At 37.7% G+C, this 20,546-nt stretch overlaps 4 protein-coding genes across 5 annotated transcripts; 2 read left to right on the top strand and 2 right to left on the bottom strand.

The window, feature by feature from the left end:
* Window positions 1-1,133: 1,133 nt before the first annotated feature.
* LOC116202038 (protein ELF4-LIKE 4-like) lies at window positions 1,134-1,827 on the top strand. The gene has a single exon (XM_031533546.1). It carries the CDS (start codon window positions 1,164-1,166, stop codon window positions 1,494-1,496), a length of 333 nt encoding a protein of 110 aa, XP_031389406.1. The 5' UTR covers window positions 1,134-1,163; the 3' UTR covers window positions 1,497-1,827.
* Window positions 1,828-7,507: 5,680 nt separating this feature from the next.
* On the bottom strand, window positions 7,508-8,918 carry LOC116200726 (protein PLANT CADMIUM RESISTANCE 8-like). Its single transcript, XM_031531583.1, is given in 5 exon segments — window positions 7,508-7,785; window positions 7,959-8,171; window positions 8,382-8,394; window positions 8,397-8,455; window positions 8,550-8,918. Coding segments are annotated over 5 exon segments (588 nt in total). The 5' UTR covers window positions 8,761-8,918; the 3' UTR covers window positions 7,508-7,693.
* A 79-nt stretch (window positions 8,919-8,997) lies between these two features.
* On the bottom strand, window positions 8,998-12,751 carry LOC116200727 (cytochrome c-type biogenesis CcmH-like mitochondrial protein). The gene is made up of 4 exons (XM_031531584.1): window positions 12,142-12,751; window positions 10,508-10,714; window positions 9,846-9,977; window positions 8,998-9,723 (listed from the first exon to the last, which is right to left on the bottom strand). Exons 2-4 carry the CDS (start codon window positions 10,649-10,651, stop codon window positions 9,511-9,513), a joined length of 489 nt encoding a protein of 162 aa, XP_031387444.1. The 5' UTR covers window positions 10,652-10,714; window positions 12,142-12,751; the 3' UTR covers window positions 8,998-9,510.
* A 3,732-nt stretch (window positions 12,752-16,483) lies between these two features.
* On the top strand, window positions 16,484-19,064 carry LOC116201028. 2 transcript variants are annotated; one of them, XR_004155788.1, is made up of 3 exons: window positions 16,484-17,989; window positions 18,091-18,243; window positions 18,449-19,064. XR_004155788.1 is itself a non-coding variant. In XM_031532093.1 (2 exons), exons 1-2 carry the CDS (start codon window positions 18,019-18,021, stop codon window positions 18,779-18,781), a joined length of 558 nt encoding a protein of 185 aa, XP_031387953.1. In that variant the 5' UTR covers window positions 18,006-18,018; the 3' UTR covers window positions 18,782-19,063. The 2 variants fall into 2 exon arrangements, 1 of the variants encoding a protein (XP_031387953.1); XM_031532093.1 differs by lacking the exon at window positions 16,484-17,989 and having other exon boundaries at window positions 18,006-18,243; window positions 18,449-19,063.
* Window positions 19,065-20,546: the final 1,482 nt, after the last annotated feature.

The following is a 20,546-nucleotide window of genomic DNA, read 5'->3' as shown; positions in this document are numbered from 1 at the left end:
GAGGGAGATTCAGCTCCGGTTCAGGCAGAATTCCTGGACCTTCCTCCGGTGGATGATTTCTCCCTTCTGGTCTCTGCGTCCCATGAGAAGCTTGATGGTCCGCTCTTGCGTCGAATCCATGAATCATCAGGTGAGGGTTTCTCTTCCTCTCCGTTAATGTCTCTCGCTTTACTCCTTTTCAGTTGCGCCCGTGACCTTGTGAGCTGATATTAAGGTTCTCTTCATCTCTGTGCTCGAGTTAAAAGAGGAAATTTTTCAGATAATGCGTCATGCCGGCTATTGATTCTTCATATGATACGATATTTGAGCTGAATTTTGGCGTTGTAATTTGATGCAGTTCTGACTGTAAATTGCTTGCTGGATGGTGACCTATGGGTTTGTGAAGTTTTTCTGTTTTATTTGTGTGTGTTGATGAAATCAAAGGGCTGCCAAATGAGATAGAGGCAGATAAATGTATGACTTTTTGTTGTTTCGCGGGGTTCAGTTGGATAGTTATGTTAGTCAAGATTTGAAAGTGCCTTTTCGGGTTCTTTCTTTCAATTGTCTGGTAAGAAATCTTTCCCTGTGGCAGCTGAATCGAATCAGCGTCCCTTATGGGGAACAGCAACTTAGAAATCCCATCAGTCTAGCTGCGTCCCTATTCTGTTGTTTCTTTTCGAAAAGATAGAAGAACTTCCTGCAGAAAAGTAATTTTAACGCAACCCGTCGTGGGATAGAACCGAACGTTCATGCCATATCATTCTCTTTGCAGTTCTTGGTGACCTGATGAAAACGGATAGCTGCTGCATCATCTTTACTTCAACCAAATATTTGAGTTGGCAAAGGAAAGGGGCTGTGGGGTGTTATATTTAGTGGTTCCATATGTTGGTCAAAGCTGATAGGAATTTCAAAGATTTGCGTGAAATCTTTTTTCATAATTTTTCGGAGGCATGAAATAATTCATCAGTCCCTGCCCCCACCCAACATAAATGCGTACACAGCTCAAGCCCCGGAATGTGCTAGATCGACTAGAAAATTACCTGTTATTTTCATTTTGGACAAGTGGTGAGAGATGTGAGATGTTTGCCGAACTCTTATTCTTCGCACTCTCATTGTATTCCTTTCTTTTCCCTTCGTGTTTTTCTCTTTGACAGGAGTAGCATCAGTCTTAATCGGAGCAGGAAATGGAAGGTGATACATTTTCCAGCATGAGTGATGGGACACAAGTAGATGCCAAGGTCTTGCAGACATTTCAAAAAAGCTTACTGCAAGTCCAAGACATATTGGACCAAAACAGGGTGCTCATCAACGAGATCAATCGGAACCATGAGTCAAGAATCCCAGATAACTTGAGCAGGAACGTGGGCTTGATTAGGGAGCTGAATAACAACGTCCGCAGAGTAGTCGATCTGTATACTGATCTCTCTACCTCAGTGATGAGATCGGTGGAAAGTACCTCGGAGGGAGAGTCCAGGTCGAATGGAAAATCCAACCCGAAGAGAATCAGATCAGGGTAAAACTTGATCCAAGTCGAGTTTATACAAGAACCATCTACTCTTTCATAACAGGAATAAGAAAATCTGAAAATAGAGGGAATAGGGGTTCGGTTTATGAAGGTGTCGAGCATAGTTTCTATTACCATAGCAGCCACAGTTTAGGTCTTAACTTTATTAATACTTCTCATCATTTATACTTGAATAAGATTTTGATAGTAATGCTGTTGTGATTCACATGAATTCGAACTAAAGTTGCGGCATCTTAAATGGATCTGTATTGAAGCCTTGGCTATGACCTGTTTCCCGCAGAAATTTTCTGATGAATATCAGATGTTGAGTCAGTTGATCTGCACGTTTAAATTTCTTAGTGTTGATAATTGGACCTTTTGAGTTCACTTGTACTATAAGGCTGAGACGAGTTCAGGTAGCTACCTGTGACGGGGTACCTATCCGTTGGGCTTCAAAATCTGGTTGGAAACCTTTTCAACGATCAAAATCCCTCGAGGAGTTTTATGGCACAAGATAAACCATTCGTGCTAGTGGAGTTCGCTGGTCGTGTTGCTTTGGACCAGCGGCATCCCGGCTGGAAACTTGACCACCGGTTTTGCAAAGATTACTCTTTGGCATTCTATTCTAGGCACCTTGGTTTGTATATAATTTAACACAAATAAAAATGAACATGTAGTTCTGCAGTTGACACCGTAACAAATGATCGGGGCGGTTTTTGATTGGTCATTGTTTCCATGAAACTAACTCAGCTGGATCGGGAAGGCACATTCTGAGCATGTAGTCTCAACTCACGAGCAAGAAAATCAGTTATTATAAACAAAAGATTACAAAATTAACTAGCCACTGAACCCCGATGACAAGTTTTATTCGATGTATTATAGTTAAGAGGTAATATGGAGTATTTCACTTGCAATATGACCCAATTAATGGAAACTTGCAGCCCAATCTATGTAGCTCATTCATATATTTCTATCAGGAAGCTCGGACGAATCAGCGTAATCCAATTATGATAAAAATTGACAGAAGACTCGTATATTCACACCCTAAAGCAACGAAAAGAAAACATAAATTCTCCCAGGCTGTACGACTATGGAGATTCACTTGGACATGGTCTGAGTCTGGGGAGGAACCGACTTTTGTTGATTGGCTTTCCGCTCCGGCTCCTTCTGCTGTTGAGCAACTGTTCCTTTCCACCCTGCAGTGGCAATTAATATTCACCCAAGTTCATTCCAAATAACAAATAGATAAAATTATTAAGGTGGTTGTGCATCCTACAAGAGTTGAGTCTTAAGACGCTTAGCATATCAACAACAGGGACAGTAGCCTTAGCAGTTAGCACAATTAAGATGACACTCGATGAGACCTTGATACTTCAAGTACTTAAAAGTCGGTTACGATGTAAAGACTATGCTCAGGCATGATAGTCCAGTTTTACACAGCAACCTTCGACTATTAAGTAGGTTGGGACTAAATGGATGAATTAAGACTTCAATTTCTTAATGGGAGTGGTGTTCGAATAATGTAAGGTATGAGAGGACCGCCTTTTTACATCCCGAGAGCTGGGTCCCGGCCTCTCCATTTGAGCTTTCTGAACTCCTGACAGAGGGCGCAACAAGGGCAGAAGATATGAGTAACGGTATCAGAACATGGAGCTGCTTTCAGATGAAACCTCTTCCTCAGTCGTTCCCTGTCGCTGCAGCCGATAGTCCATTGGCAACACAACAAAGGCATCAGCAGAAGGTATAGACGGCCCGCTTCGAAACAAGCTGCTCGTTCACCCAAACTGAAACATCAGTCAGCCGCAACAGGCAGTAGCCCCAGTCGTGCAGGCTACAAGGCTCGGTTTCTAGTAACTGTTAACCATGACATGTGAAAAGCGAAAAGAACAACAGAAGTTCGATATGATAATAAGCTTCAAAAGATACATAGTGCTGTCTTTCCCCTCAAATCATGGAATGGAAATTAAAGAGGGGAAGGGATGGGGCCTTACATGTTTTTCCCTCATCAAGGACTTCTCTGATCTGCCCGTACATTACATAAGGACAAAGCGCCGTTAAAATTGCTGCCAACGTGTACCATAAGATAGATTAGTTTAGTATCTGGAAATTATAACAGCACAAACTACATTGGACACGGCGAGGCCAAGAACTTGAGTGTGCTTATTATTATTTTTCGGTAATCACCTTGCAAGGTCTATTCAGAGCTAATCAAGCAAAGCCCCTTTTGCACTTTCATTACGCATAGCTAAACATTCCTACCTGCTAAAAGGCTCAGATAGACTTTGCAGCGATAACAAGGGCTGAAAGTACGAGGAACAGATTGTACACACAACTTGGAAGCCCCCGGTTAATTTGCCTACTCCTCTCCAGACATAATTATACACATGACATATGACATATGATCAGAAGTTACAGTTTCTTGGGTTTTGGAGGCAGCTGCATAACCCGGTTGTCCATGGACGGGGATCAAGAGCGGGATTGGGTAGGTGATCCCAACAATTGCAGCATCTAAGCATTATTTCTAGTACGATTTGTTTGATGTCAGAGACCGGAAAGTTGTTAGAGCAGTGAGGAGGATGTGCTGGGGTCTGAAATTCGCCATTGCGTTGCTGCTGCAGCAGCTTATGCTAGACGTTCCATCCCCTTGTGGAAGCGGCCAATGAGGGAAGCCAACGCCATAGACGTTCCAGGCTGCTGCCTGCAGCTACTGCTTGACATTCGAAGGTCGAAGCTGTCAGGTAGGAAGTCAATGCTATCTGCTATGGCACTTCGCAAGCTCGTGCATGAAGAGACCAAAAAGGAGAAATAAAATAAAATAAAAAAGCAGGAAAATGAGCGGAAAAAAACTCATTTATGCAATTGTGTCGGAGTTAAGAAACATTAAATTCAATATTTTATGCAATATGGTGATACAAACTGGTTAGAATCAGCATGATTTCCTGTGTATTTTGAGGAAAAAATATTTCCTCGAAAGAAACTCTTTTTGTAAATTTTTTCCAACGAATTTTCGAGGGGATTGGCCTCCAAAATTTCGGAAGAAAATTCCCTCGTAAATTTTTTTCTTTTTAAAATCTTTTTTTTTAAAATTTTCCCCTAAGAAATTCAAATAAAAAATCCAAGTGGGCCCGAGCACATAAATCGGGCCGCCAATTGAGCCACTGCCCAAACGAGGCCAGTTGAAGCCCAAAGCAGGGCTCCAGCATTCTTTGCATGAGGGAGAGTCAGACCGTATTTCCTTGCCCCTTGCCACTTAGGCTATGACTCTCTTTTTTTCTTTTTTTCTTTTTTTTATTATAAAAAAGGCTTATGTGTCTAATATAATGAAAAAAAATTTAATATCTAATAAAGGGACATGAATAGTCCGTTCGAGTATCGAACTTCAAATCTCTTAATTATCATGCGAGAGTGTGAGTCACTGTATTACACATTTTTTAATGGGCTATGCCTCCTTAATTGTCATTTTTGTGATATTTTTCATTTATTATATATTTAAGTAATATTTTTTATTTACATTATGAAACTTTTATTTTTTAAATTAATATTTAATTTTCATTTTTATGACTTTCTATTAATTTTTAAAATATTTTTGAGAAAATTTCTGTTAGAAATTTGTCAAAATATTCACAAGGAAATTAATGAGATAATCTTCTTGTTTTTTATTTTTTTTAGGGAAATTTCCTGAAAAATACTTTTAATTTTCTGAGAGAACTTTCGAATAGCAATTTTTTAAGGGAATTTCTGTTAAAAATTTTTTAGGAAACATTCCATCGGAAATTTGTCTCAAAAATTTGCAGTAAAACAGTCCGTCGGAAAAATTTTCTCTATTCACTAGACTTGAACCTAATACTATTTCTTAAGAGAAATATGTATCAAACCACTTGAAACAATCCACATAATTTATATTGACAGGTTAAGTTAAATTTATTATACACTATCGTGTGAAGACTTGCTTCCGTGTTTGTGCAAACAATTAGCTCCCAAATTGTTTTTACAACTATTCACAATAATGGATAATACTGATAATTGATATATGCATTTACCTTTTTTCAGTATACATATTTCTTTTTTATCTTTTCATTTACCAGAGAAAGTGATTTTTTTATTTTTTTTTATTTTGTAGTTCCCCACTTATCCGTGGAAAATTGACTACGTGAGCAATTGTGAGGGTGGCAGTTCTTGCTAATTTTATAGGATGTTTTCCATTTTATATTTTTGTCGGTAGACTATTTTTTTATTCTTTTATTTCCTTCAAAGTAGGAGAAGTAATTGAAGAATGATAAGTAAACTATAGAAAAAATTTAGTTACAAAATGAAAATTTTCTAAATAATAATATAAGATACTTATCCAAAAAAGGAAATAAATATGTAGTTTATTGAGTTCTTGTAGCATAAAAGTTCATGAGATTATATTAGAGAGTGTATAGCTCAGTAGTACGTGCATTCACTTAATAATTAAAAGGTTGTATGTTCGATAATTAGTGGGACTATCTTTATCCTTTTATTAACTTTTAAAATTTTTATTTTTTATACTAAATTCATAAAACTTCTTTGTAATCGAAAAAAAATCATGAGTCATTATGTGTACCACATTTAAAAGTTAAAAACATTTCTTCAAAGGTGCCATGTTGGATGAATCCGTTTTTTCGTTGCATGACTTTATGTCTGAAAACCATTAAAACTAATATAAAAGGCGGAAAATTATGGTGCCGTATCATGGAAGTGCAAAAGGCCAAAAATCAATTATGTTACCTAATGTCTAATGTCCAAAAATAATTTCACAAGTTTTAAATTCTTCAATTAAAAAATTAATTTTTTTTGGGAAAAGTATAAAGCACCCCATGTCTACTATATCTTCGTAATCCTTTTTTTGATTACATTGAAAATTCATGAGTCTAGTATATACGAAAAAATATAATTTTTAATAGTTAATAAATATCACAGATAGTCACATCACATTAAATTTTATTATAATTACTAAATTAAGATGTATGTCACCATACCCTCTTTCTTTTTTGGATAAGTACTACACCCTCCTCTGTCTTCATCAACCTTTATTTCATCTCTCTAAAACCAAGTTTAGCGGAAAAGATAGGAAGAACTTGTGAGCAACATTTTTTGAGACCTGATGCGAGCTTGACTGACTTTGCTCTGGCGACAAAAGATGAAAAGTGGTTGATGATTGATGATAAGTTGATGACTTTATTGGTGTTAGCAACCAGCAAAATTAGATAGCGATTGTCGTAATATTATATTTTTAAACTTTTTTTCAATAGATAGAAATTGTTGGGAGATATTATTATTATAATTTTAAAAAATCAAATATTAAATATTATTTTTTTCTCTTAATAAGTGTACTTTTTGGGATTCGAATTTGTATTCTTATTCTTACGATGGTTAAGACTGCTTTCTACTCGATCAACATTTTATTATTTTACATTTTAACTTCTTTCTTAAGATTCATCTTAGTTAATTCCATTCCAGTAATTTCTAGTTAGATCCATGAGCTGGCAGCTTAATTAATTGGTTGCGAAAGAGTTTACGCGACGCATTTTATTTAGTTGACTTTGATCCTTGATAGCATTGAACACCAGTATATGTTATAGGCACTGATTCCACAAATTAGTCATATTTTGTCATCTTCCGATTTTTTTTCAAAATAAATTCATTATAGCGTCCTTCAATGCCAGTACAAAAGAGGAACTTCAACATGTAAAATGGAGAAAGTGCACGAAATATTTGTCGATTCTATCGGAAAATGTTAGTCACCAATTCCACAAATTCATTATATTTTGTCATTTGCAAATTTTTTTTCAATAAATTCATTATAGCATAGGCTTTCCATCTTCCACAAATGCATGTTATTTCGGTTTCTAAAAAGCGAGATGACATAACTACATAATAACACTTATCAAATTGTTATTTGTGGTCATGCGAAAGGTCAAGCGAGATAGTCCTCCTCCATCCTATGTGGCATCGTGTGATGAGTCAACTATTTTATATCAATTTTAGAATACGCATGTTGAATAAGATATAAAAGATTAGCTTACACATAACTCCGGATTTCAATGTCAATTTGAGCCAGAAAGTTCATTAACTTCTCATGAACAAACTTGGAAATCACATACGCGCAACAGTTGCTAATTATCGATATATAGTTTCAGAAACGAAATTCAGAAGAAGACGGCTTTTGGCTTAAGTTCTTGCCCTTCGTCATCGAGTCATGAATTGATTTTGTGGAGGAATACTAATGTCCAGGTGACCATTATTGGGCGCCTGCTGTTGAGCCATTATACCTTTCCATCCTGCAGATAAATTTGTGACCAAGAAATTGGAGAACTCCAATTACCAAATCAATAAGAATAAGGCAAATAATTTCACAAAATCGAAGCCCCATAGGATCACCGAACGGTGAGCACCATTGGTGAAGATTATGAAGGGGCGATAAAGAGATTAAAAACGAGTGCGGGTGGGTTACCTAGAGCAGGATCATGGCCTCTGTTCTTGAGTTCTCTAAACTCTTGGGAAAGGGCACAGAAGGGACAGAAGATGTGGGTGATCACGTCAGTGTGAGGAGCTTCCACCAAGTTATAGTTCCTCCTAAGTTTCGCCCGGTACTTCGATCCCATCAGCCAGTGCGAGCATAATCCCGGCATCATCACTAAGTAAATATATCCCCCCAATGCCCAATCTGCAAATTCCCAAATCACAGCCCAACAATGAAAATCAGTTTGCGAATTGGCTAACTCGAGATTCCTCACTGACTGCCCAAATAAATACGGTATTATGAAACTGGCTTTTGCTCCTCAAAGTACAAAACCAGGAAAGCAATTACTACGCCAAGAAAGTACATAATACATACACATTCCAAGTGGCATATTTAGGATTACATCAGACTTACTCATCTCCCCAGAGCATCCGATACCTCTGCTATCTGTCCAAAGGTCACGCAGGGTAAGAAAGTTGACATGATAGCTGCAAAAATAAGGTAAAATTCAGACACATAATAGCCTCTCCATGATACTGAGTTAATCTCGGAAGTAAATAATCAGAGGTATTCTATCACTACCACTTCTTGGATGCTCTTGACAGTCGAACAACCCTGTCGTCCATGGATTCCCGACAGCAATATTCTCACTGACTCCCTGACAGATTGAAACATCTCCAGGATAACAGCTTTGAATCTGGGTCTGTCCTTGTTGTGGAACTGCTGCTGCGGGCGGGGGCTGAGCAGATTGATGCACAATCCCGTCAGGCTCAATTTGCTCGAGCTTTGCCATCTGATCAGTTGGAGACCTAATCAAGTTCCCTGGCTTACGATAAGTTCAATAGCTGCTACACCCCTCTCTGACCGGTATTTAATCTCAGTGTGACCAGGAATTTGAATGATTTTACAATCAGCTTCTCCTTGGACAGTCTGTCTCCATGAGGATATTCTAGCCGATGAATTGAGAGCTCGGAGACAAAACTCAAATAATAAAGAAAGCAAGGAAAGCTCACAAAGATGACCCAACTCATCGAAGAAATAATATTTTCCCTTAATGTTCTTAACAGCTTAACAATCCAATGCTTCAACAATTTCCTGCAAATGATCCTTTGTCCACATCTGTTTGGATCGTTTCCCATTTCCAAAGGCAACAGCTCGCTCTTCTGTTTATTGGTTGCTTTCATCATTGAAAATCACTAAAAACTAATACTGGAAAGTAACCTCATTTTCTCTAAATTGTCATTCTATAACTTGTTTTAGAGGGAAGAGACGGCAACTATCTCCAGCCCAATGATAAGAGATAATTGCTCAATCATCATGACTGAGGAGAAAGAAATTCAGAACATACCCGGTGCTCAAAATTAACACGACTCCCCTATGTTAACTATATAGACTAAAACTGAGGCAAAGTCACATACATATAATAGATTTATACTGCACCTAAAGCATGGGCATATCCGCGAGCTACTTGATCTCATGAACGAATAAAGCCATAATTTTCTCCGCCCTTAGGGTATTGTCACTGGAATGTTCCATAAAACGATCATTTGCCTCGCCACTTCTTCCACCAGGAGAAGGGACTTCCTTGAGTTCCTTGATGCGAGGGAGGCGGAGTGAGAAGATCAAGCATGGTTGCTCTCTCATTCCTTGTCAATGGAACACCTCTAACAAGGTTCAGTGCCATTACGTGGACATTCGTCTTCTGCCTGTGCCTTTGGAAAGCCCATACCCCCATAGCACCTCCAGCAACCAGCAGCTGTAGCCAAACCAATAACCAATCAAAATACCAAAACGGAATGCAGGAAGTGGAGGAAAAAGTTTTCTTTCCACCCCCTCTCCCACCCCCCCACCTTTTTCCACAAATGACATTTAACTAACCGGAGATAGCCACAAAGCTGCAGTCTGATAATCGAACTTAGGAGTATAAAGAACGGTCTCCCCAAAATCATCCTCAAGCTTCTTGTAAATGTCTCTGTCACTTTTTCCAGCACGAATCTCATCGCGGATCAACTGCATCAAGAATTGCAGTCCATCATGACAATTTGAAGTTATAACATAGTAGCTGTAAAAAGGACTCGTAAATCTAAGAGGAGGCAGCATCTGAGGATTCTTTTCATTTTATGCGCCAGGCAATGCCATTTACTGGAACAACATTTTCCAGAACTTTTCATACCATTTCTGCATATGGACTAAGTCGAATAGCCTCCCAATGTGACCTCAATGCCAGTTAATAGTTTATCTCATATCCTACACTAGAAAAACTAATTATTGCTGGGCAGACTCCTACTCAAAATGTTTCAATAAATCTTTATATGAACTTTCATGATTTCACATTTAGAATTCTCATTTCTACCAACCATTGCTAGCCTAAATTTCACTTAATGTCCTACCCCTTTACATGTCTTTCAGATCCTGCTTCCATCATTGATGATCATTTTTCTTTTAATTGCTCTATAGTTCCTCATTTTTATAAGCAATAAAAGCAGCAATAAGGTATACTGCTAATCTGATAGACAAAGGTGCGTCTCAGGAGAGGGGACCTTCCTGAGGAGAATAGCAATATCAGCCTGTGAATCTTCAATCGACTGGCTTCCACACTCAGTGCAGCGGACATTGTGACTGATGTTCCTCGCACGAGCATCGATCACCTGTGCCTTCTTCACTTCATCCTCGCCATCCTCCATTCTTATTGTTTTCGCTATAAAACTTCAAGCAAACGCCGCTAAAAGATCTCTAGTATGATTAACCTGAAAAGCAACAGGCACCATTCAGTCAGTCACTCATTTCATCAACATCCTCTGTGCGAGTGAAAGCAGGTAGTATACCTACATCGTTACATGGAAAGTTCTATTAGGAAGAAGATCCCTATAGCTCAGCATGGTTTTGAGCTTCCTAATCCTCTTGCAACGTGGTTCATGCTAGTGATGGGGAAAGCGGGATCGATTTACTAGGGGAAACCGTTTGTCCTAGGTTGAGTTCTATTTATGTTTATTTTTATTGCTCTAGTTTTAGATTTAGATTTTGCTTTAATTAATTCACTCCTTCCAACTATCTGATAGAATAACTGTTTATTTAGTAATTAGTGAAGGTTAGATTAGTCTCTATGGGAACGATAATCAAATTCACTTTGTATTACTTGAGTGATACGTACATTTGTGTGCATGCATTGGTTTTATTGCAACAGTGTTATAACTGATTAGAATATGTTTAGGATCGTTATTCGAGCCAATTTGTTTCTATGGTTGAATTATATCGATTGCTAAACACATTTCTCATGGCCATATCCTAAGACATTCTATCACTTCAGAAGTCATTTAACCCTAGCATCTTACTTGAATTTGTAGGAACATAAAAAACTCTAAATAAAACATTAGAAGTTCTTTAGGAGCATAGTGGGTATATCATTATTTACGTAGAATTCGTTTATGTAGAGTTGGAGTATGCAAAGTAAATCAAAACTGGATTATAATTAAATGTACATATAATTATTGCTCTAGTTTAATTTGGTTCATGAAACAATAACAACCCAAAATTTGTACAGACTCACATATGGCATCTTCCCTATCTGTAGATAAACATATGGTTTCTCAGGACGAGCTTAAATCAAGAATATTGTGAAGATATGATTTATAGCAGTGATTTGCTTAACTAAGATCATGATAAGGAGGTATGATATTTTTAAGGTTTGCTCAATATGATCTGTCCTGTCCTTGAATTGTCAAATCCAACCCTCACAATGCGTTGGATATTGTTGGACTCGACACTTTGCTTTGGTTCAATTGGAACATGTTAGTTACACTTCTGTTTCAGCTGTCAACTTTCAACTCTGTTTTGGACCTGAAATTATCTATTTTGTTCTGAAGTGGTGCTGAAACTTTTTGTTCTATTCTGGCATGCTTCCCCTGAACTTTCTGTTCTTACTTACATCATATCACAAGATTCAATTGAAATCACCAAGATTCAGAAACAGAAATCGCAATTTCATCTGGAACCATCATTCAGAAACAGAAATCACAATTTCATCTGGAAGACTGGAGCCATGAAGATTCAAGATTACCCATAAATAGAAATCGCCTATTATGATCTCTGGAACCATGAAGATTATGAATCTGATTCAGAAATCAATTAGAAGGAACAAATTCAGAAATCAATTAGAAGCAAGAAATTCACACACCATGGAGATTCTGGAGAATCTCGTTGCTGTGACTCACACCGCGTGAGGAGGCCGTAGACTGTCAGGGGGTCGAGACGTCGACGAAGGTGATGTCGTTGGGCGATGAGTCGGTGACAGCGGTCAAACCGTCGAAGCTCGTCGACGCAGAGTTGGTCACTGGGCAGAGGCAGAGCAGAGTCGGTCACTGTGGAAGCGGAATTCGGACTCGGAACCACGGACCCACGATCACCGAGCTTCAAGCTCGTCGGAACAAAGAAGAAAATCAGGCGAAATTGCTGCAGAAATGTCGAAGACGGGGAGGCTCGGTCACTGTGGAAGTGGAATTCGGACTCGGAACCACGGACCCACGATCACCGAGCTTCAAGCTCGTCGGAACAAAGAAGAAAATCAGGCGAAATTGCTGCAGAAATGTCGAAGACGGGGAGGCTCGGTCACTGTGGAAGTGGAATTCGGACTCGGAACCACGGACCCACGGTCACGTAGCTTCAAGCTCGTCGGAACAAAGAAGAAAATCGGGCGAAATTGCTGCAGAAATGTCGAAGACGGGGACGTCGGGGAGGCTAGGGCACAGAACAGAGGGGAGAAACTGAGCGCTGGAGAAGAAGGGGAAACCGAAGGGGGAGAGGGGGGGGCGGGGGCGCGGGGAAGCCTATCGGGCTGAGGCCTGGGCTTCGCCCGAATCAGGCTTGGGCTTCATGTGAATCTGGGCTGAATCCGGAATCGCAGAATCGGCCCGATTCTGCGATTCCGCGATCCAACACCCGATTCACATGCGATTGTACGTTTTCCGACTCAATCCCCTTACTCGGAATCGCATGGCCCTCTTTGAATCGTAGAATCGTACGATTCTACGATTCGAATCATGATTTTGAAAACCATGCTTTGGTCCATCCCTTTGGTCGTTTCAACAAGGCCTAACATGAGTCACTTAGCACGTAGACATTTTGAGGCGACTGCGAGTTAAGGGATTGTTCCACTTGACTTGAGCACCCTCCGGCCGCACGCTTCTGCATTTTGGATGTGATTATGAGGACATATAACATCATGGAACACATGATGGCCCTTATTATAATGATTTTGTTATGAACAAGACATCCTATGAGTAAATATAAATCCAACGTGATGTTTGAACGAGCCTAGACATTTAGGCCGGAATCTTTTCAATAATTAGTTTTCCGAATTAGGACCGTCTTATAAGGAAGAAATTTTAAGAAAACGAATGTGAAAATTGGCATTAAACTGGTTTCGTATCATATCAAAAGTTAAAAAAAAAGAAGGTAATAATCCAATATGTGTAAAAATAGAGGAAATATGCATTTAATGAGGTGTATTAACAAGGATAATATATAAATCCATTTAAATACATATAAATAAACATAATAGAATATTTTACGACACATGCATAATATGTATATATCTATATATATTATATATAATAACTAATTATTTGTCAATCTCATGCGCAAACAATCTCCCAAAGAGGAAGTCTCGTGAATTTGCATGATCTTGATTATGTAAATATTATGTAGTGGAATTATAATGAAATATTTAGTGAAATTTCGTTTGATACAATGAATATACCGAGGAATTTATCCATTAACCATTATAAGAAACATTCGAGGTCTTATATATGTGTGTACATGTATATATATCACCATTATAAAAAAAAATTCATGGTCTTATGTATGTGTATGCGTATACAAATATATATATACAATATATTGGAGAATTAAAGAACGGATTTCAAATTATACTAGAAAAAACCCCGTGCCATAATTGATTAAAATAATAAATTACAAATAATTAAGAAAATAAATTGTATTTCTTGTGAAGTTACGAATCAACTTGCCAAGTTCGAAAAATTGTTGGGCAATGCCAATTTTTTAATTAAGTTAGTTTGAAACATAACCTAAAAGATAATTTTAAAAATGAAAATAATAGAGTTAGACGAATGAGGGGGAAAAAGTTATGGGAGGGAAGAGAATAAAATTACAATTATAATCTTAATTTAAGGGTTACTATTAATTGAACTTATTATGCTAAAGGTATTTTCAAGAAGCAAAAGTGAGAAGAAAGGAGGTCTTTGGCTTTATAATATGGTAGAGAAGAGAAGAATATATAAATACGTAATGATTTTTAAATGAATATATAAAAATAATAAATAAATAAAATAATGCAGGTTAGCTTTTGGCTAATCTATGTCTGTAGTTTTTCCGGGAACCTATCTGTTGATTCGTCACAAATTCGAGAATCCAAGTATTAGCACCTCTAAAATATATATGAATACTAGATACTCTTTTCATGTAAAGGAAAGTGAAGTTTCTCTCACTCGATAATTTCTTAATTTTCCACTTTCTTTCTCTAATAATGTTTTTTTTTTTTTGAGTCTATCCATATATCATACGTGATCTTTGCAAGTCAAGCGATTTTTTCAATTAGTTATTCATGACTATAAACATTTTTTCTATCTTCTCTCTTTATTATTTTTCTATTTGATCAGAATTTATTTTACTCATTTTTATTTATAACATAGTAAATTTTGAGGTGTTATTTTTCTGCTCGGTCATTGTAGCTGTTAATATTTTTTCTATATTCTCTTTTCATTATTCTTTAATTTTGCATGAGAATTTTACTTTTATTTATTTATTTATTTATTTATAAGTTATAACATAGTAGATATTAAGGTGTTAAAATCGTTTACCACATGCGAACAAAAGTAGGATCTAAAACTAATACATCAATAATTAGAATGAGATTACAAGATAGCGGGACACCATAAACACATGGAGTAATGAAATCATCAATATGAGGACAAAATCACTATGTTTGTAGGATGCTTTATTAATTTTAGATTTTCATAATAAGGTTCACAACATAGAATATCATTTATCAATTTTATCTAGATATATGACAATTCATCTAATTTTCAAAGTTTAAGAAATTATTATATTTAAAAATCAATATTAATTATCTTCTATATTTTTCGAGAAAAACTTTACCTTTCATATTAGGGCCATATATACACTTCAACATTGTAATCCAAAAGTATTTTAAGACTTTTCCTTCTAAAATATCTTTTATGTGACATATATTATAAATTTAACTCTCTTAATTTACAATATAATATAGTTTTTATGGATATTATACTTTTTTCTGAAAATTTTTTACCATAACAAAGTAGGAATGTGTTCATAATTTAAATGTCAATATATATGTATGCAAATTTTTAATACACACTATCCAATAACTATGTTAGTAAATGTGATTCATTTACTTGTTATAATTTATGTCTATACATATCACCAAATCGAAATTAATAATTTTCTAAGTAGGAATAAATTTATTTTTTCAAATCTAATTTTCTCATTTATTATTTCTCTAATTACTTCGACTTTTTAATGCAACTATCATTTTCCTTGGCAAACAAAAGAATTATCTTACAGTACTTATTTTGTTGCCACCGCCGCATTTAATCAAAATCGGCGATTTCATTAATAATTTTTTGTTATGATAAGGAAATAATTAATTTTTCTTGACTATGTACTTCAATAATTATCTTTTGCAGTTACTTGCTTTCCTAAAAAATTATTTTACATTTAAGCTATATCTCTAATTATCTAATTATGAAATTAGTATTATCTGAATTTTGAATTTAGCAAGTCGATTTCAGACTTTCACTTTCTTAAACTATATAATTTTTATTGTTTTATTTTGTAATTCCATTATTAAAATTTAATCACCACCATTCGCAGCAGGGTTCCTCTTCTAGCCAGTACATGTTTATATATCTATATATACAAACAATATATAAGCAAGCAAAAAAGAAAAGTTTGGGACATTACAATACATGGAAAAGATTAAAGACATTTCAGCTCGGAAACGCAACAGCAAAAGGCTTCCGGTATTAAATGACGCATCCTCATCAAATAGGTCACCGGTGACACGCCCTCTTGATTAAATGACACTGTAGAAGAAAATAATATGGTATGGATAAGAAACTGGATATTAAAAAGGCAGAGAACTGAAAGCAATCCTTAAGGATCGTATAAGGAAGTAATAGACACGATGTCACTAATGAATTTGAAAAAGCTAAGTGCTTACTAACATGGATTGGTTTAAATAGTTCAGCGCTTGCCCCTTAAGAAAGATCTCGAGTCTGAGTTTCGTGAATGGAGAAAATTCACAATGGAAGAGTTTTACCCCTTAATGAACCAACTCGACTCAACTGAATTAGTCGAGTCCAAATTGGACTTCCGAATACTATGTTAAAAAAAAAAAGAAGAAAAAAAGAGGAAGCTAAGTGCTTGCCATATGTTTTCCCAATTCTTTATGGTCAAAAGGTAAACCCTTCAGTGGATGTCATTTTGGGAAGAACAGTGATTTCGTGGTGCCTTCCTACCGTAAAAGAATATACTTTTGAATATTAAAACTCGTCACACGAAAAGCATTACATTGTTCATACAATACTAAGAAATCTGCTACAGTGGATTTTCCTCTGCGGTTCTGCAACGTATTCAGCTTCAGTAATGAAAGCGTGAGTCTTCTTTCATGTCACTCCATCTTTAACAGGAACCCATACTGTATATTTGGTGTCGCGTTAGATTATCTTTTACGGACAGATGAGGTTAAGACTGGTGGATGAGAAAATCCGATGAGCATCCGACAGGAGGCTGGTGATGAGAATCCGACTGTTGATTGAAAGAAACAGCTCTCTGTATAAAATCAAAAGGAAAGAGTGCTTTGCAGCTGCAGCTGCATGCACTCTTCCCTTCCTATATAGCAGCTACAGCTGGTCCTGAAGTCACATGACGATCCATCCGACATTGTTGAGAAGCAGTGCAATGGCCAAAGCGCGCCTTCTTCAAGCCCCGTTGATGTAGTTAATCAACCAGGCAACCCCGGCTAGTACCCAAAGCTTGAAAGCCAATGAAATCAAACAGAATGATTTCAAATCTTATCAAAGTGCATTCTCGCGGATGACTACTGGGACTCTACAGCAATATCTAATACATACGGAAAGTTCCATTTAAACCAGAGAAATAAATGATTATAATGGAAAAGCATTCCTTCCCATTCAGTCGATCAATTAATAATATTTGATTTAAACATTAAAGGGACCGCAGGTTGTTTCCTGGTGCCTTCCAACCAAAGAAGACTGATAGAAGACTCCTATTGACCCTTGCAATTTCTTGTATTCGAGCTTCTGTTTGTTTTCTCACACATGCTTTTCTGCTACATCATACCAAGAAACCTGCGAATTAATTTCCTCTTTCCCGATTTCCACACACAAGAAGCAACAGCTTCATGGATCCATCCGGCAGCAGCGAATATATTGGCACTGTGTTCCGGAGAACCTCTGGGACCTGAATTGCTCTTTGCTTCACTGAAACTGGAAGCACTCGACTCACTTTTATCTGACCCATTTCTTTTTGGTATGTAGAAAGGAACACTTGTTGTTTATTTTATTTTATTGTGAATCCTGTTATCCGGAAGCTCAATTGGACCCCGATTAATGTAGTCGAGTCGGATAGGCCCGCTAAGAAGTAAAACTCTCCCCACATGGATTTCCTGTGTTCACAAGGGCTTACGCCCGAGACCTTACTTAAACAGAATAAGCGCCGAACAGCAGGAAACAACCATGCTATATAATCCTTTTCCAGTCTTTTGACCATTTTAAGGGATTCGACCATACTATGCCATCTGAGCCACAAAGTTCATTCTCTATCATTGTCTGCAGTCTGCTTCAACGGACTCCTATTATTATTATTATTATTTAACAGGGGGAGTAGGTGGTCCGCATGGGAACCTGAACACATCAGAAAGTTGACAAACTTCTAAGATCATTTGGGTCGGAACCTCCACCTCCTCCTCCTCCCAATGTTCACTTTATACTTTCTTTTACCGATTAGTATAATAATGATTGATCTAGTGGGCTTTTTCTATGTGCAGGGTGCCAGTCCACTTTTGTTCAAACACTTTTGCTGTTTTATGGTTAAAGTATACACACACAGTCGAGAGTCAAGTAAGCCACAAGAAATCGGACCTTTGGTGTTGTATACTAAGATCATTTGCCAATCGACTGACCATCCAAAAAGGACACAGGTAATTCTAGATTAATGATAATCTTCTTTCCTGTAAGCATTGTTTTCCCCCTCCAACCACCCCCCCTCCTTTGAAGACTTGCAGGTATTGGTGTAAACTTTTATAGCATATATTCTGCTGATGATTAGTTTTCAAGTTCTATGTGCTGCATACACATGTTCGTTGATATTTAGATAATTGAGTAAGAGTGGATCTGTATTTGCAGAACCCTGCAGCAGCTGATATGGGTAAACCGAAGCATTCGTCTTGGGAACATGTGAAGTCGATACTCGATCCTGCTAATCCAAATAAAAGGAGGTGGCAATGTAATTACTGCAACAAAGACTATGCGGGAGGGGCTTTGAGGATCAAGGTGCATTTGGGTTTAGAGAGAGACCAAGGAATTGAAGTTTGCCAGAAAGTCAAGGAAGGACAGATGAGTCAGGTGCCCAAGAATGGAACAAGCTCGGCTACAGAGAATACAGAAGCTACGGGTTTTTCATGCAGTGGACTCATCTTTAACCAAGACAGCGAAAGTGCCATCGTTTATGGTGAATAAGAATAAGATTTTGATAGTAATTCTGTTGTGATTCACATGAATTTGAACTAAACTTGCGATATCTTAAATGGATCTGTATTGAAGCCTTGGCAATGACCTGTTTCCTGCAGAAATTTTCTGATGGATATCAGATGTTGAGTCTGTTGATGTGCACGTTTAAATTTCTTAGTGTTGATAATTGGACCTTTTGAGTTCACTTGTACTATAGGGCTGAGACGAGTTCAGACAGCTCCCTGTGATGGGGTACCTATCCATTGGGCTTCAAAATCTGGTCGGAAACCTTTCCAACGATCAAAATCCCTCGAGGAGTTTTTATGGTACAAGATAAACCATTCATATCTTGAATATGAATCGGTCCTAACAACACGATATCTTGAAGTTTGCCAAAAGATGTTGTGCCAAGCAAAAATTGGAGTTCGGCCTCTATCTGATGAAGAGGCATGGACTTTGTTTGCAAGGACGCTTGGCTCTGATGTTGTATCTCCTAGACGGGAACCCATCGCAAAGAATATTGTGAAGGAGTGTGGAGGTTTGCCTCTTGCTATTGTCATTATGGCGGGAAGCATGAGGGGAGTGGACAGTGATCATGGATGGGAAGGTACACTGGAAAAACTAAAATAACCAGAAACCTTGCAAGAAGAGATGCAAGCAGGAGTTTTCCCGAAACTACAGCACAGTTATAACCGCTTAGATGCGAAGAAGCAACAATTTCTTTTACTGTTTGCTCTGCATCCTGAAGATGCTGCAGTCCATAGAGAAGAACTGATAGAATTTTATATTGATGAGTGGGTGATTTGTGGCGATAGCCGGTGGAAGATGTACAATGAAGGCTGCTGAATATTAGATGAACTTGAAAAGGCTTGTCTCCTTGAATCACATAGTCTTCAAGGTTAGGGAGAGATGATGGTAGGATGCATGATGTGATTTGGGATATGGCATTGTACATCATGAATGCAAACGGCCCATGCAAGGTGGGAGCTGGCTTGTCTCTCAACCGGATGAGGATGAATGGATACCTAATCTTCAAAAGGTCTCATTGATGATGAATTAAATAGCAGTAATTCCACCCATATCACCATACTGTCCTCAACTTTCAACTCTACTGATAAGCGATTGTAGAAGCCTGTGTAAAATCTCGGGATGTTTCTTTGAGCGGCTACAAGGATTGAAGGTCACCAATTTGAGTGAATGCCGCATCAGAGAAGTTCCAGGGTCTATCACGAACTTGGAAAAGTTGTACGCTCTAATACTCAGAGGATGCTTTGAATTATCTCTACTTCCTTCTCTGGCAAAGTTGACATCAGTAAGGAAGTCGGATCTCCGATGGTGAAGAGGTATTAAAGAAGTACCAGATTGGTTGGAGATGTTGGCATAACAGGGACGGGGATTGAGAGGACACCAGATGGAGTGGTAGGCAAATTGCTGAAGCTACAGGTCCTTGGAATGGGTTGGATTGAAGTGAAGGGGGAAGAAGTTGGGAAATTGAAGAAGTTGGAAGTGCTCCAATGCCGTTTTCGAAATGCGAATGAGTTGAACAAGTACACATAGGCACAACACGTGACGATAATAAAGTCATAGGTTCTCCTCATAGGAGCTTGTACAGATGTTTCGTATTGGAATGATAGAATTGACAAGATGGAAGTTCCCTGGGGATCTTTTCGGTTGGATATGGAATGAGAAACTGTTCGGAAAAATTTACAGGCTTATTTCGGACTCGGGTGTATCTGCAACTCAAAAACTTAAGACAATAACGATGCGTTTAGAT

Source organism: Punica granatum, chromosome 3 (genome assembly GCF_007655135.1).
Source record: "Punica granatum isolate Tunisia-2019 chromosome 3, ASM765513v2, whole genome shotgun sequence".
Classification (NCBI taxonomy): domain Eukaryota; kingdom Viridiplantae; phylum Streptophyta; class Magnoliopsida; order Myrtales; family Lythraceae; genus Punica; species Punica granatum.
This window is presented reverse-complemented; position numbering and strand designations above follow the sequence as displayed.